Source organism: Crocodylus porosus, unplaced genomic scaffold (genome assembly GCF_001723895.1).
Source record: "Crocodylus porosus isolate Cpor-Errol unplaced genomic scaffold, CroPor_comp1, whole genome shotgun sequence".
NCBI lineage: Eukaryota > Metazoa > Chordata > Crocodylia > Crocodylidae > Crocodylus > Crocodylus porosus.
The window spans coordinates 24,657,784-24,672,467 of record NW_017728911.1 but is presented as its reverse complement, the minus strand read 5'-3'; the positions used below and the strand labels follow the sequence as shown (position 1 = coordinate 24,672,467).

At 42.7% G+C, this 14,684-nt stretch overlaps 1 protein-coding gene across 1 annotated transcript; it reads right to left on the bottom strand.

Moving 5' to 3' along the window:
• Window positions 1-2,798: 2,798 nt before the first annotated feature.
• Window positions 2,799-5,198, bottom strand: FAM103A1 (family with sequence similarity 103 member A1). Its single transcript, XM_019533683.1, has 3 exons — window positions 5,118-5,198; window positions 4,672-4,848; window positions 2,799-3,090 (listed from the first exon to the last, which is right to left on the bottom strand). Exons 2-3 carry the CDS (start codon window positions 4,836-4,838, stop codon window positions 2,904-2,906), a joined length of 354 nt encoding a protein of 117 aa, XP_019389228.1. The 5' UTR covers window positions 4,839-4,848; window positions 5,118-5,198; the 3' UTR covers window positions 2,799-2,903.
• Between the last annotated feature and the right edge of the window lie 9,486 nt (window positions 5,199-14,684).

The window sequence follows — 14,684 nt, the reverse complement described above, 5'->3', positions numbered from 1 at the left end:
ACTGGTCCAAAGAGCTAGATTCTGGGTGTCACCTCTCCTCTGCACTTCAGTTTCAGCATCTGTAAAATGTAGTAGTGTTTTGTCTCCTTTTGTAAAGCCCTTTGAAATGTTCTGATGAAAAGCTTTAAATAAAAACTATAATTCTTATTGGACTTATTCCATTTAATTACAGTCTTTTCCAAATCTAAGCCTTCCTGGACCATCTTGTGAACCTACCCTTCTTTGAAACAAGGAGCTGTAGGATAAAAGAAGGCTGGCCACAAAGTTTAAATTGACCCCAAATCTGATAGATACATCCTGCCCTGTGCAGCATGTTTTACAGCAATTTGTCTCTAGTAAAGCTTAACCCTAATGTGGTGTACATCAAGACAGCCATTTCCTGTTGCTTTTTTTCCCCTTGAGGAAATGGTTTGGCCTGACAGCTTTAGTTTGACACATTGTATCAACTCTGTAAATATGTTTTAGTATTTTGATCATTTGGAATGTTAGGAATTAATGACAGCACAACTGTTATATACATGGGGAAAATATATTTCATCTGAATTGAAAGCCATTTTAAAAACATTTCTCAATAGCTTCTTACTATAAGTATACGTCATATTTCCTTTAACTAAAACATTACTTACCTTTTAAATAAATAGGGTGAGCTGACTACTTCTGCTTCTACAACTGTTAAATGTTTGTAGTAGTTTCCTCAACCCAATTTTGAGTCACTGTATTATTCAATAAATCCATCCAAAAGGTGTGAATTTATGATGATACAAAATGTACGTACTCTCTGTCCTGGTTACAATATGGCCCCACTGAAGTGCTTACTCCAAGCAGTGAACTATCCTCTGCATTGCTTGCACTAGGTAGGGCTGACTCTGGAAGGGGAGGTGCACTGACTTGGAGGTTTGAATGATTGGTTCTTTGCAAGATGTGATGTTGCACAGCAATGCAGCTAGTGGCATTGCTGTTTGGTATTTCAGAACTGATGGTCAGACCACAGCTATAGATTGTTTTCTCCATGCTGAGTGGTTCCACTTGCCTTCTCCATGGAAGAGCTCCACTTACAGCTGTAAGACAAATTTGTTTGGGCTACAGCTGGGTAAATTTTATCATCTAAAATAAATGGATAGGACTGAGGTGTAACTTTTATAGCAACAAGTTTGCTGAACTCTAAGAAATTAGCATGTAGGAACAAACTAAAGGCAATTACTGTGAAGACTAGACTAGTAAAGGCTATTCCACACTGTATTAAAACGATTACAGGAAAAGGCAGAGAAAGATCCTTACTATGTAGCTATAAAGACCCTGCACCACTCATCTGGCCTCCAGGCAGGCAAGTTGAGCATCGCTAAGTTAAGCAGTTAAAGGAAAGGGCTGTGACCCTATTACCATATAATGAACATTACTAATGGATTACCACTCCAGACTCATTAATTACAAGATGTCTTTTCTTTTTGCCTGGAAGTCTGCCTTATTTGAGTGGACTACTCTTTCAAAGCAAACAGCTGTCTGATATGAAACACTTATCAGTAAATGTTACTTCTTGTGTAGCTGTCAACCTAAATGCCAGCATTGGGGGACAGAAGCATTTTAAGAGCAGACTTCATAAATATTTACAACATTGCTAAACCTTTAATAAGACCTTATTATTTTATTAAGATTTTATCCATTTCTTTCAGCAAATGCAATAGTTTAATTGATATAGATGTAAAGGGTAGAGATAAATGTACTTCCTTAGACTCCTCTCATGCAAAATGTAGGTGGTCAAAAGAAAACTATCAAGCTTGGAAGCAATGGTGCCGAGCCAAATACAGACTATTTCATATGAAGAAAACTAATTATAATAGCCGTTACAGTTCTAAAACTGGTATCAAGAGAAACAGGATTCCCAGGGAGAATCATGTACCTACTGGGTTAATTGTAAAAGGATGCAAGCCAATTCACATTTTGTTGGAGTTTTAAATACACATCAAAAACCTGTTTAGTGATGACAACATTCTAGAGCTAGAAAACAAAATAATTTTATATTTGCATGCAGTTATTTCAAATATCAGGCAGACTAAGAAAGATATACATTCTCTGGAAGAAAATTAATACTCTTCAGCTCTAGTTAAAATTTTTAGGTCACTGAATTCTGCTCCCTCCTCACAGTTTAAAAAAAAGTAATAAAGACTGTTGTGAGAAGGTAGCAGAGTTCTGTTTTTTTTAAACTGGGTCTATATTAAGCCATTAATTCAAAAGGCAGGATATTACATGTGGTCTATTTTCTCATCCTAAAATTCTTACTCTGTCTTATTTTTAGCCCAGTGAACTGATGATGGCAATGCACAAACCTGTACAAGTCTGCAAATATAGTTGTATTCCTTGAGCTTCCCTGAATTCCAGCCGCATAAGCTCTCTCAGTACTGAGACAGCTCCCTGCCCCAATACATCCAGCCAACATTACATATTTTATTTCACTATCAATTACTTAATTGTGTGCCCCTTAGTGGAAGAATACTACCCATTGGGTGAGAAACAGCACCATGACTATTATTATTAAGTCACTGCTGTATGCCTTCAGAGATCAAGTGCATCTTTTTTCACCTGAAAATTTTTTTCAAAGAAGTAATACATAGAAGATGTCAGGGCCAGAGACGGAGTGAGAGTAAGAGTGTACTAATATTTACCTAGACCAAAGTCCCAGACAGAAATTGAATACTACTTTTTTTTTAATGAATTTTATTATCCAAAACAGAGGATGCCAGTTATAATTTGCACTATAGCGTGTCAGTAGCAGGCCTTATAAACAAATACCCATTATTTTAAGCTAGCTTCCATAAAAAGACAGAAACACAAAATAAAGCATCACATCTCATTCAAGATATAGTTATACAGGTTAACAGGATGCTTAACTACGAAGTACTGCATTACTAGTAGCCATAACGGGGCCTCTTATTGTAGGAGTTTTTGCCATACTGCCCATATTGTGGGGAGAACGAGTCTTCTTGTCTGTATTGTTGGTAGTTATTACCCCAGCTTCTTTCTTGCCTCTGATTATATCTGTTGTCACCTTGCCAGTTATACCTGTCTCCTCTAAACTGTCTGCCATCTTGAAACCTAGAATAAAAACAAATTTGCATGAACTTTAACACAAGCCCTGAGATTTTAAAAGATGAACGTTCACCAACTCTTTTCACAAACATTTTAGTGCACTCCTAAAATATGGCACCCAGCTATTTACATATTCAAATACCATTTTTTTTATTACTGCCAATTATTATTAATAGCTATCCTGGAACCCAAGATAATTTTTTAGCTATTTACTACTACTCATGAACTGATGGAGTGCAAAAAGCTTCAGCCACCTTGCACACACCTTTCAAAATGAATTGCTAAAATTTAGGATAAACGTTCTCTGCAACTATAAAGCAATCATCAGGTATAGCCATGTCTGAGCAAGTAAGTATGGCATCGGCTAATAGTAGCTTGGATATCAACAGCAGTTATGTTTAAAAATATGGAATTACTATAAATTAATGTGTTATTTTAATCATGAGTAAACCACAGCTTGGTGTATGGATAAACAAACAACAATGGACACTAAAAGCTATCTAGCACAGCAGCATGAAGCTCCATGCAGCACATATTAACCTCCAACCTGCCACAGCTAAACTACCTTCAATATCACAGACAGTTTAGTATTTCCACATCACTGCAGACTGCAGCAAACACAAGCCTGTCTACACATGCTGCAATTACACATTCTGATTGTAGTGTAAATGAGCAGAATATGTTCATTCATAAAAACCAAGCTTTTACAAAGTTTCTTAAACAACCCCCTTTTCTGTTGCAAAAACTTGTAAGATGAGGATTATTACTATGAAATTAACCCTTATTGTACAAGTACTTATATACCTGCTTAACTTAATGCACACAAAGTCTGGTTGGCCTATGCAAATATTTGTAGGGTCAGGATTCAAGCAATAAATGTGGTGCAGGTGGTACAAAAACACTGCTTAACTCTTAAAAGTAGTAACTGCCCTTTATCTATGGTTCCTGAAAAAATCCACTACCGGTTTTTAAAAGCAGCAAATAGCCTACAGAAAAAGCATAATTCAAACTATTTTTGGTAGGCATATAATACGATATTTCAGTATACTTGCTAGAGGGATATGATGTATTCTACAGTCCCTACAAACAGACAAAAGCAATGCAGACTAGCCTAGTCACAGTATGTCAGATGTTATCTGGGCTGAAAACAACAATTTTTTGGACAACTAACAAAATAAGCATGTTGTTATTCTGTTGCTTGACACTGTCAGTCTTCTGTCAATTATTAACGCTGCAGAAGACATGCTGTTTGGTTTTGCAGACAAACTCTTCTCTCCCCCTGGATAAATCAGTTCACGGCCAGGCAACAACTGGCCCCAAGGGCAATCAGTTTAGTGGTTCCAGCTTCTTGCCTGCCAGTAAACAATGCGTTTCATACTCATATATGAAATGCAAAACTACTGTCAGGATCAGTTCAGTGGAGTCCCACTACCTTTTAATTTGGAGAGAGGTACATTTGTTTAATTAGGAAACCCACCGGTTAACAGAGGGCAGCAGAAAATGTACTGCTTCCCTTTACCCTAAGGTTGATATAACTGTAAAATGGCTATCACTATGAAGCTGGCAAAGATTCCTTTAAATCAGTACCGATCTCTGTTTCTCTGGTTGCCACCATATCTAGTTCTCCATTCTTCTATTATAGGAGGTGGATCTGCAGGACGTTTCAAGTACTCTTGATACTCCTTATCATCTGCTGTGAATCGATGAGCAAACATCTCGTCATAATTTGGAGGAACATCAAGTGAAGAGGTCATCCTGATATCTCAAGACAGGAAAAAAATGGATACACCTTAAAAATACATAACAAAGGACTTCTTTTTGCTACTAAAATCAGTGAAAACACTGCAACATATTAAAGGTAATTTAGTTGTTACGTAGTGCACTAACCACTATGTTTACAGTTCTCAATACCTACTTTGGCGTTACCGACATTACCAATACAACGGAAGTTTTCTAGAGATAGTTCCAACAAACAGGAGAAACCATCACCTTCTTGCTCCTTAGTTACCCATCATTAGCTTATTAAGGCAAACCTTAGTAGGGTCACCACACATCTGCCAAGGCTCAGCAGAAACACTTTGGATCTTCATGTTCCAGGTACTCTCCAGCAAGAGGGACTACATACCTGCCCTCCATGGCCGGCTTTCCTCATCTGATACAGCTCCCCATCCCAGTTCAGGAAAGCTAAAGGCAACTGGTCCAGGGAGCAGGATGTGTCCCTCTTAACTAACTCCTGCCAAAGGGGGTGCACATCATATATGTTAATTCTCCTTCACCAGACAGAAACTGGCAGCCTTAGGACATCCAGTGCCCCCCAGTAAACCTTAGAAAGCTCCCAGGGGCTTTTCAACATCAGAATTCTCACTGCGGGTTTTGAAAGTACCTTTGGGTTTACATCATGTTTCACATATTACACAACTAACTAGTGAATCGCACAATAAATTCAGGCTAGTCACACATGCAAAGTCAGGGCCCCTCAACATACGCAGGTAAAGGTGCCATGGGATCCAATGCGCGATTCACACAGTCGCACCTCTGGCCATGCCACACACGCATGGCAGAAGGGCGACTGTGGCATCATATATTAGATCCCACCATGCCTCATTGTCAGTACAGGGGAGCCCGAGATCACCACCCTGGCAGTCCCCCTGCACCAGCTCCCACAGGGCTCAGCAGAGCGCCCAGAGGGGCAGTTTTCTCCCTGCTACCCTGTGACAAGCCCTGCACCTCCCAAAGCTCGCCACAGCAGCAGCCTTCTCCCCGCAGCCAGAGATGCCTTCTCCTGGCTGTGCACCCCACAGCTCACAGTGTGCACCCCTGCAGCCATGAGCCCCGCAGCTGACGAGGGAGCGCTCGGCCTCACCCTCAACTAGTGGCGTGACCAACTTCCCGCACGTTTTTCCGGAGCACCGCTGTAGCTCAGTGCCCGTCTGCTCACCCTGCTCGGTGGTCCGACGCGTCGCCGGGGGTCACAACTGAAGGCGAGGCTACCTGGCTGATCGCGCCTCACGCGTAAGGGGAAGCCGGGGCCTCAGTCTCACACGATGCTGTAAAGAAATGAGGAGCCGTGGTTTGATGCCCAGACACCAATTACTGTGGAGACCAGCTGCGATCTGCACGTGCAACAGGGCCCCTGACACGGAGGGATCGCCCCCCCTATGCCCTGGGGGTAGCCGCTTTAGTCCTGCCGGCGAGGGGAGACCTGCGGACCATAGCTCCAGGGTCACCCCCACCCCCACCCCCATCGCGGCCCGAAAAGCGCCACCTTACCGGCTGCTGCTGCCGCCGCCGCCGCCGCCCCACCCTTTCCGTCTCCACCCCCGCCCCTTCCGCCGCGGCCGGGCCCGCGCGCCTGCGCACAGGGAGGCGCTGCTGCTGCTGGTGGTGGCGACGGCGGCAGCGTATTTGGTTTGAAACTTGGGTGGCCCAAGGGAGCCTGCGGCTCCACCGCCCCGTGCGCGGGTCCCACTCGCCGCCTGTCCTCTGCGGCTCCGCCAGCCCCCGGAGTAATCCCCTCGGCTTTCCTGTCACTCCTGGCGTGTGCTCAGAAAGGTGTTGCGGGCACGAACAGCTCCGGGCGTCGGAGCGCGGCTCCCGGCTCCTCGCTTCGGCCCGACGGGAGTGACCTGCTGACCTGAGGGGAGAGCGGCAGCCAGCTGTGCGAGTGTGAAGGCAGGGTAGAGACAAGACGGGGAGAGAGAGCACAAGCTTTTGTGAACCCGAGTTCGCTTCATCACATAGGTCTGAACTGAACTGCCCTAAGTTGGTTGTACAGCAGTAGGTCACTGCCAAAATAATCACCGCTCCCTGCGCCGGTGGGTTTGGAGTGTCGGGGACTGACTTTACTTCTAGCTTCTCAAGGAGAGATTGCATTGAAACGTCTAAGAGAGACATGGTCCATTTTTTCTGATTTTGCAATAATTCAGATTCATTGTAGGGGTGTGCTGATAGAGATTTTTTTGATCCGATTGTTGATATGTGGCCTAGCAGCTTGGAGAGCAGTGTTGTAAGTCTGTTGTGGGGGGAGGGAAGGAGGGTGGAGTGGGGTGGGGTAGGAGGGGGGGACAGATCAAGGCCCCCACAGTGAGGGAGGGGCTGGGCTGGGGCAGGGCAGAGACAGACCTGTGGTTCTTCAGGGGGAGAAAGGGGGGACTCCCAATGCTTTGCACACCACGGGAGAGCATGTGGGGTGCGTGCCTCCAGATCTGTGTGTGGGGCGAGGGCAGGCTGCTGCTGCAGGCTGGGGCTGGCACCAGGCTCTTCCCAGCAGGGAGCCTGGGCTGGGCTGTGCTCCACTCAGGGCAGGTGGCAGCAGTGCTCAGAGGGTGGCTATGGTGAATTTTGGGGTGGCTATAGCCGCCCCCCCCATAACACCCTCCTCCCAGCATTGCCACTGCCTGCCCTGAGCCAGCCCCGACCCAACCCCCCCACCACCGGGAAGAGCTCGGCGCATCCCCAGCCCTAGCCTGCCCTCGGCTTGTGCACAGATGTGGGGGCACATGCCCCTCTATGCTCTTCCATGGTGTATATAGAGGTAGGAGCCACTCCCTGTGCCCTCAAGATGAGCCACTTGCAGCTCCGTCCTGTGCTTTGTCCCACCCCGGCTGGGAAGCACTTGCCTCTGCCCCAGCCCAGCCCCACTCCCTCACTGCAGGGGCCTCAATCTGCCCCCTGTCCCACCCCCCTTCCTTCTCCCATGCCTCCCCTTCCTCCACACAGACGCTGCTCTCCACACTGCCAGGTTGTTCTGGCTACCTGTGTGCTGCGCTGCAGCTGCCCACATGCACACAACATGTATTGGCGACTTTATTGGCCACATCAGGCAAAAAAAGCCAATTACCAATAATGTCAATTTTCCTTATATCAGTGCTGATACGATATGGGACTAATGTGTCAGTGCACCTTTAAATCATTGCTTACTATTTTTCACAATTCTTAGATGACGTTTCTTGTTTTTTCCTTTTTCTTTGCACTCTCTCTTTTTTTATATAAGAAACTAATTTGTCCCTAAGACCCCGTTAGAAAGAAAACCATTATTTATTTATTTATTTATTTTTACAACTTCTTAGACTCAGGTGTGGTTTATTGCTCAGAGTAGCAAAACACAAAGGCTCGTAATTGCATACAGTACTTACAAAAAAAAAATCCCTCAGCCACCATGATACTGACTGCTTCTCTTCCAAAGCTATCAGACTAAAGTAAAAAGAATGACCTCAGTCCAAATAACCTAATGCCAGGCTCCTCTTGGACTGGAGTCCCCAATTCTAAACCATCATTTCAGACTCAGATTGTTATTTGAGTCTGAAAAGTAATCTATTTCATCTTGCAGTCCCTACTTGGGTGGTGCCCTTTGAAATGGACAGGAAATACTATGACTTCCCTGGATACCTTTTAACTAGTGGATACCATAGTTACAGGAATGGCAGCAGGAGATTTCATGCACAAAAATCAAGACGTGACCTTTAGCAAAAGAGGGGCCCTTTACTTCTTACTGACTCTAAGCTGTTGCTTAGTGGGTAACTGAGGGTTTTCATTAAAAGATAGTGACTCATTTTCATGTTAAATATTTTGTTACAAGCTATGACCTCAAATCAGCAAAACACTTAACCACAAGTTTAGTTCCTAGATCAGGACACGTGGTTTCAGTCGCACAAGAAACTTGTGTAGTTGGAGCCTTGCATTTGTTCAGAAACCTCAGATTTTTTGGGACTGTGTATAAGCAGGGTTTGTATTACACTTCAACTCTTGCAGGAGGGCAGGTCTGCAAAAAAAAATTGACCAGGGTCAGGACTGTGTGCATGGTTCCCTGCCAGTAATACAGGGCTGGGGCCAGCAGCGGTGGCAGCTAGAAGGAGCCGCCACCACTGCCTGGGATGCTTAGAAAGGCGTGGGGTGGGCCGGGGGCTGTGCACAGTGGCAAATGGGCTCCGGGCTGTTGGCGGGGCAGGGGGAGGGGGTCCTGACCAGCTCACAGGAATTCTTTCATGGGAGAGCTCTTGTCTCTTATGTGGGGGCTCAGGCCCCCTCCTCCCCCCATAATTCAAACCCTGTGTATGACCACAGGGATCAACCTGTGTGAAAGGCATGGTTGCATCTTGCAAGGGCCAACAGGGTGGCACAAGGTAAGAGACCTATACTGAAACCTTGGTTTTGACCTACCTCTGAAGTGTGGCATCTTTTTAGGTAAAATAGGGCAACAGCAGAACACCAGTAAAGGAAAGAATACCACAAAATCAGACTTACTGGGGTTAATTTAAAACTGCATACAGAATATAAATACCCAAGTTGAAGTTATGTCAGGGTATATAACACGAGAGAGCAAATACATGGAAGTTAGGTTAGGAGAGCACTGCTGTTTTAAAACCTTGTATAGTATAAACCTTGGACTTCAGTGGTTGAATTGGTTTCTTATGCAGTAGTGTGAGGCAGGTCCTAGGCTTGAAAGGGTCAGTCAGGTGCTGGTCTTGTGGATATAGGCAGGCAAGGTACTTTGAGCAGATGTGATATCTTTTATTAGACCGGAGTAGTTGGAAAAAAGCGCTTGGCAAGCTTTTGGGCGCATTTACCCTTGTTCAGGCATAAGGAGTCTCTGCTGGTTTGAGACTCCAAGGAAAGAGAGAAGCTAAACGTGTGGAAGGATGTCAGTGAAAACGTAAATAGGTAGAAATTAGACAAAAGGTGAAGCAGGTAAGGGAGGGGGAAGAAAGCAAGGCCAAAGGGAAATACTACAGTGGTAATAATACAAGGTAAAAAATGAGACTAACAATGAAAAAGGAAATAGTTGGAAATCAGGGAGACAAAGGGCAGAAATATAAAGGAGGGGAGGGGAGAAAAGGTGGTCTTGTGGATAGCCCCCTGATAGATGACATGGTAGCAATGGTCCAGCTATACATAGATAAGATCAAGTGGCCAGATATTTAAGCACCTAAGGATTTGCAAAAACAGACAGGTGCTGAACTCAGGATTTATCTGAATCAAAAAATACCTGAATACTTGAAAATGTAGCCCTGGATGTTTTCAAAATAAGGGCCTTGGCACTCATCCTTCCATTTCTGCTGCCTTCCTCCTCATTGTAGTAGTCTCTAAGCAACCAACACCAGCTCTTCCTACAATCAATGCCACTTCTCAGTAATTCTGAAAAGTACTACCCTAGGACATACCCCCCCCAGGCATTGTTCCTTGTTTGTTTTGAATTTTAGTGTTTCAAACAGTAATCATTTTAGACATTTTAATCTCTTCTTAGTTTAAAATGAAACTATTTACTTTGGGCTGTGTGTAATTAAAGAGAATTTTCAGGTGTCAAATGCCCAAAACACATACTATAAATTAATAATCTAGTTTACTCAGAAGCAATGGGAAAATATCCATAGGATGCATTAGTGTTAACTTTTTGTTATTTTTTACACTCATCTCCTGATGCTTGATGCTTCTGTTAAAGCGTCATCTTTTAAAATCATGGAGGTTAATGACTTTCAGCTTTCATTTAGAAGACATTAAGTTTCTAACTTCCATGGTTGTCAAGAAAATCTTGATTCAACTGGAATTTACCATTATGTCTCTCAAACCAAGAGCAATTAAAAAAACTTTAAAAACATACTGTTTATTAACACATCTCATAATTTTATGCCAGGCTCTTACATTTTGGTGTCTCAGCTTCTTATTTAGGATAAATTACTATTGCAAACACTGGAATTGAATGAAAGGTCAGCCTATATTTTTGTACCAAGACAAAGCATACCGCAATTTTTGTGTGTTTCTGTAACTTCAAACAAGGGAAAATCCTTTTAATCGAATGCTAATATGTACTGTGAAAAATCAACTAAAGAACCAAAATCCTTGTAATTATGTCCTTTCTGATCAAAGGAGAATAGACTTGTATGTGGGTAAACAGAGATTCCTCCAAGGAGAGTGCCATGGATCGTGCTGATACTAGAAAAAGAGGAAACCATTCTTCTTGTGTTTAATACCTATTTATTGTAAATTTACTGTATTATATCACAACTAAGAATTATTCTTGCCTACAGTTCTTTCAGTTTCTTTATTTTCTCTACTGCATTGTATTTGAAAGCCTGTCTCTTAACAATCAGCAGCAAGTGCTTCGATTAATTTATTATGGGAAAAAGTACAGTGTTAAAGGAAGCAAAACCTTGCACTCAGGCCTGAGATGCACAAAAGTGGTGTGAGCAGTACCCTGCTGGCTAATGATGTGTTAAGCGAGGTAGTGGTTTGAGCATGTAAGAGAAGTCACCAGACAACCAGAGGGCATGTCAGCACACAAAGAATTTTTAAAAAGTGTTGTGGCGTGCCAGACACTCCTCCTAAAAGATCATACTTGTAAGGATATTCTGTAGCCAAATACCACAAAAGATTTGGTAAGAGAGGCTTTGGCACCCAGGAGATCTCTCATTCCTGAGTTTTATTCCCAGGGCTTGAGAGGATCATTGCCTGGATGATTCTCACTTAAATAACAAGGAAAGCAGAGACAGAACAGATGCTACTGACAAATGAATCTAAGCCTGCACAGTTATTCTGTCAGAGAGCTGCTCTGCCTTTGCCATTGCAATTGCCATTGCAGTACAGAACCAACATGCTTAAGAATATCTTTCCTACACCTCCAAGTGATATTGTAAAGTGGAGCCCACAGAAGAACAGAATGCATAATGCCCACTGACTCTCCTAAACTTAACACAAGAAATACTTCCTTGCTGGAACAATGACCTTTAAATGTTAATGGCCTGTAAAAAATAGCATTGCTTTTATGTTGCGAGGATGGGGGACAAGTACATGCAAGCAATTTCTGATGGCAGGCTTTGTTATAAAGTAGCTGCTAAGGCTTAATGGGCCTGATATTACTCCTCACTTAAGTGGATAGCAGGACAGCATAAGTGCCATCAGATTCTCCAATCTCACTTTTGAGAGTGGCCTTTTCAAAAAATTTGCCCTGTGAAATTGTATTTCTGGCATCTTTACTTCCTGTTTCTGGGCTCATTGCAGGGTTGGCCTTATCCTGCTGTCAGGATTTTTTCTTTATAAATATCATCAAAGTCTTGCTGCCTGCCTTAATTTTCACCTTTTAAATTGACTAAGCAGCAGTATTCCTCTAGTTCTTTAAGAATGATTCATTTTTATTACTTTTTTCTTTCCAAGACATCCTGCTGCGCTGTGTAAATACTGTCTTTTTCTTTTTAATATTCCAGTGCCAGTTTCATCCCTTGTGTAACACCATTGACTTTGGTGGAGTTATGCTCTAGATGAATTAGTCCCACTGAGGCTTTTCCAAATGTTAAATTATTTCCTCCTCATTACTCAGAGAAACTGTGAATAAGAGGGCAAGACAGAGGGCTCTTTTATAGGTGGAATGCAATTCCAATATAGTCCCTGTTTTTGCTGCTCCTTATGTTGCTCATTTGAAAGGGAGATGGATTAGATCCAGTGCATCTTAGGGAGACATGCATGCTGTGCCTGAAGTATAAGCAGCAGTACTTACCAAAGCACATCTGGTGCATACTGTGCATGCTTTCCATGGAGGGCCTGTAAAGTAGCAGTAGACAGAAAAAATTAAGTGGGAGGAATAATACTAAAGTATTATACAAAACTGTGTGAAAGTTAGGAGATGAGATAGCAGAATGTCAACATAGCAGATGTGTCTATTCATCAGAGATTTGCTCAGGCTCCAAAACCCCAATCCAGTTTCAGATGAGATGCCAGGAAATCCAGAGTGTGTGTGTGTTTACTAGGTTATTGCCATTATTGATTTAGCCTGTTATAGGGGTAAGGCATTTGCAGAAGTGTCTGGGTTCAGATTTTGTTCAGACCCAATTTCTGGTTCTCTTTGAACTGATGCTACTATTGATATCCAGTATACTTACCTGTCAGCTCTGTAGCAATATGGAAATGTTGACATTTTTGGGAGAACAGAACCAGAAGCATCACTCTGAGTACAAAGTGGATAGTTAGAGTAATTCCCTATTGCACTGTGATAGGATTTTTCATGCCTAAGTCAGAAATGTGGATCCTGAATCCTTAGATTATGGGGATTCAGATAATAGCAAGAAATTATTATTATGATACTTCACCTTGATATAATTGTTTTCATCTGAAAGTTACAGGACTTTACCAAGATGAATTTATCTATTAAGCCTGACAACAGAATCAAACACAGACAAGTTGAGTGAGTTGCTCAGCTCTATCAGAAACAAGGCTAGGAATAACACCTAAAGAGCTGCATACCAGTCCTCTGCTGAGATGTACTATTTCTGGGGTGATGGAAGACTAGCTGCCATGTGGATATCATTTCATCAGAACTCCCTTAATTTCAAAGTAAAAGTAAAAGTCTTGATTCTTACTTTGGTGTTTAATATACCCCGAAGAATTATTCCTGTTCCATTTTTTGTGTTGGCTTCATCCACATTTCCTCCAGCAAAATGGATTTTTAGTAAATACCTGCTGTTCTAGTTTAGAGATATTATGCATGTGTCTGCTGGACAGCTATCTATTTCTTCAGACAGCCTGATTTTTCAGCTCATAATTAGAACATCAAAATACTCCATTTTACCTCAGATTTTCACTTTGCTGCACAAATACATTTGTTCATGCACCAGAATGCTAATCTGAGGACCCAGATAGTTTTTGAATATTGTATTGCAAGGCTAATGTTTGAAAAATGGCGCAGCAGCCAACTGCACAGGCAGCTGAACACCAAGATCTACTCCAGTAAAAGGACTGACTGCCAGATACATAAGCATGTGCTTAAGTTCCACTGAAGACAATAAGACCGTTGTTGCTTTGGTCCTTAAATGGAAGTGGAATTGGATTCTAGGTTTGCTTAAGTCAAACTCCCTCCATTAAAGAGAAAATTTGGCCTTCTCCAGCTGCCTTTATTACCAAGCACTGAAGTTGCTTTAACTTTTTATAAAGGGTAGTAAGTGGGAGGGTTGAAGCTGACCACACAATGTGTTCTTCTCTGGTCCCCACATAAGAGACTTGAGCTTCTTCTGACCCTGAAGTAACTCCATTTTGATAAAATACTATGTTTGTATAATTATAGTCCCCAGAAGCACTGATCTGGAGTGAAAGCGGGCCATACTAAGCTCTATACAAACCTACCAGCTGATTTGCAGGACTGACTCCTCTGTCCATCTTGCTGACCAGCATTTTTCATTGTTTCTGGGTGCTCCCCTGTCTGCTTCTAACCACCCATTGTCCCTTTTCTCGCACTTGGATTGTAAACTCTTTGGGACAGGCACTGTCATTCTGTTTGTACACACTGACCAGCACAATCAAGTCCTGATCTATGACCTGGTCTCCAAGGCACTGTGATAATAGAAATAGCTGGGCACTGCTGCTCCTGTCACTGAAAGTAAATATGGCCTGTAGATCACCACCACTTCTACTAAGTAGAACATTGGTGTTTTGTACTGTGTTTAATAAAATTACCTTGGCATGCAAGCAGCACAGTCCAGAAGAACCTAACCTCAACAAGCAGACAAAAGTGTATACTCCCACACATGCATGCACACAAAAAGTATATTCCAGGTGATGCTTTGATGGTAATTGGTGCTTTAGATCATGTTAGAGTTGCTCATCCTGGAAGTAACACA

What these genes read in the sequence shown, in the direction of transcription:
- FAM103A1 (XM_019533683.1), bottom strand. Translation starts at nt 4,838, where the DNA reads ATGACCTCTTCACTTGATGTTCCTCCAAATTATGACGAGATGTTTGCT. An exon ending in AACCAGAGAAACAGAGATCG is followed by an intron (nt 3,091 to 4,671) that starts GTACTGATTTAA and finishes TTTTTATTCTAG; the next exon opens with GTTTCAAGATGGCAGACAGT.